The following is a 2,216-nucleotide window of genomic DNA, read 5'->3' on the forward strand; positions in this document are numbered from 1 at the left end:
AGATAACCGTCAGCAAATTATTAACACAATAATTGCTATAATTATCCACAATTAAAACCAAAAATATTTATCTACGAATATCTATATAAATACTCATTATACGGATTAAACAGTATATTCAACGTATAGATTAAATTTTTGGGATAATGAAATTTTGATGGGATAATGAATATTTGATTGTCTATATTTTCTTTAATTAACATATCGCTTCCATGTTCAAATGAGGGTCCAAGATCTTAATGCCACTACATCATTTGTAGTATTTGAGAGAGATATTGTGCAGTTGCTACACGTTAATGCAAGTTCTATTCTTGATAAGAATGAAAGGGTTAGTCTATATATATAGTTTTGATTATGAAGATAACAAAACTTTTTTCATATGAAACTGGAGCTCATCCTACTCATGAACATGTAGATAATATTAATGATCGTTTGTTACAACTGGTCCTGTGTGAAGAATTTACTTACTTGAGTTGTGATGGTATTGATAAACACTTTTAAGTTTTCAGGTATTCCTAATCACAAGTTGGTTATAGAAGTTGGTGTTTCCATGTTACCAAGAAACATTGACCAACCCAATTGTTTGTGTAATGGTATAAGACTAAGGGTTATTAAGCTTGAGAAATCGTTGATAACAGCCAGGGTTATAACTGGTGCGAATATAGGGTTTGAAACCCTGATTTCGCGCATGAAATTAAGTTCGTCTGATAATACATTACCCTTTATGATCACTAGAAATAAGTTTCCAGTATCTATGTGTTTTGCAATGACCATTAACAAAAGTCAAGGTCAATCGCTATCACGAGTTGGCTTCTTTTTACCCCCTCCGATCTTTACTCATGGACATCTATATGTTGCTATTTCTAGAGTAAAGAATAAAAATGGATTGAAGATACTCATATGTGACAATGACATGAATATTGCAAATACTACAACTAATGTTGTTTACAAAGAAGTTCTTCAAAGCATATAATATCAAATTCATACATGTTTGTTTGTTAGCTTTCTTTGTACATTAATATTTAAGTTTTAAATAATAAAGTGGTTATATGAAAATACTTAGGGTTGCTTCTTGTTATTTCTGTGTATCTAATTGTCAACGTAATCTGAACAAAACAACTTTCACATTTACATTAGCTTTAAAGCTAAAACATATCATTAAACTGTATCGTTTAATCAAATCCGTGGTTCTGATATTGCTCCAAACGAACATACATTTAGTCGCAATATCTTTTCAATATGTAAAGTTTTTACTTGTAATTGTTCTATTTTTAAGTTGTAATCATTTATATTAAATAAGTGCGAAGATGGAAGACGAAAATGACGATTTGAAGACGCAAACATCCCAAATGCTCAAACGTATAAGTTAAAATCCAAGTGATACAATTTATCGATGAATAACGTCTAAATATTGACAAGAGTACAAGCCGCGAAATTCAAAGTACAAGATATTAAATGATACTAAAATACGTTCGAGAAACCGGAACCGAGACATAAACTGAGTATCAACGTACGAGTCAACGGACCTAAAATTACAATTCAACTATGCAGAAGAATAAAATATAATATAATATATATATATATATATATATATATATAATTCATAATAATAACATAATATAATATATAATAATAATAATAATAATAATAATAATAATAATAATAATAATAATTAATAATAATAATAATATAATTCTCCGTAATCAAAAGTTGAATTCTATCAACTTTTTTGAAAAGTTGATTTGCACATGTCACTACAATATCCGTGATTCGAAAAATAATTCATGCACCTAAATTTCAAAGTTGCAATAGTACTTTTAGTTGCCTATAATTAAGATTCACGGATAACAAGCAATTCACACCTCTTACACCTTCAATATTCAATCTCTCCCTCTATAATATATATATATATATATATATATATATATATATATATATATATATATATATATATATATATATATATATATATAATATAATATTTTAGTTTTATATTAGTTAGTATAGGTAATGTAACCGTTATTTACGGGTTTTAAAGTCGAAGTTCTGTCCGTGTAAAGCTACGCGATTAATAATCACTGTAAGCTATGTTGTTCCTTTTTAAATTATTGTCTCGTATTTAAGTTATTATTATGCTTATTTGAGCCGAAGTAATCGTGATGTTGGACTAAATATTAAGACGGGGTTATTGGACTTTGGGCCGTAATTGGGGTTTG

General features: G+C 28.1%; 1 protein-coding gene across 1 annotated transcript; it reads left to right on the plus strand.

The window, feature by feature from the left end:
- Nucleotides 1-220: 220 nt before the first annotated feature.
- LOC139854420 (uncharacterized) lies at nt 221-973 on the plus strand. Its single transcript, XM_071843725.1, has 2 exons — nt 221-328; nt 503-973. Exons 1-2 carry the CDS (start codon nt 221-223, stop codon nt 971-973), a joined length of 579 nt encoding a protein of 192 aa, XP_071699826.1.
- Nucleotides 974-2,216: the final 1,243 nt, after the last annotated feature.

Source organism: Rutidosis leptorrhynchoides, chromosome 6 (assembly GCF_046630445.1).
Source record: "Rutidosis leptorrhynchoides isolate AG116_Rl617_1_P2 chromosome 6, CSIRO_AGI_Rlap_v1, whole genome shotgun sequence".
NCBI classification, from domain to species: Eukaryota; Viridiplantae; Streptophyta; class Magnoliopsida; order Asterales; family Asteraceae; genus Rutidosis; species Rutidosis leptorrhynchoides.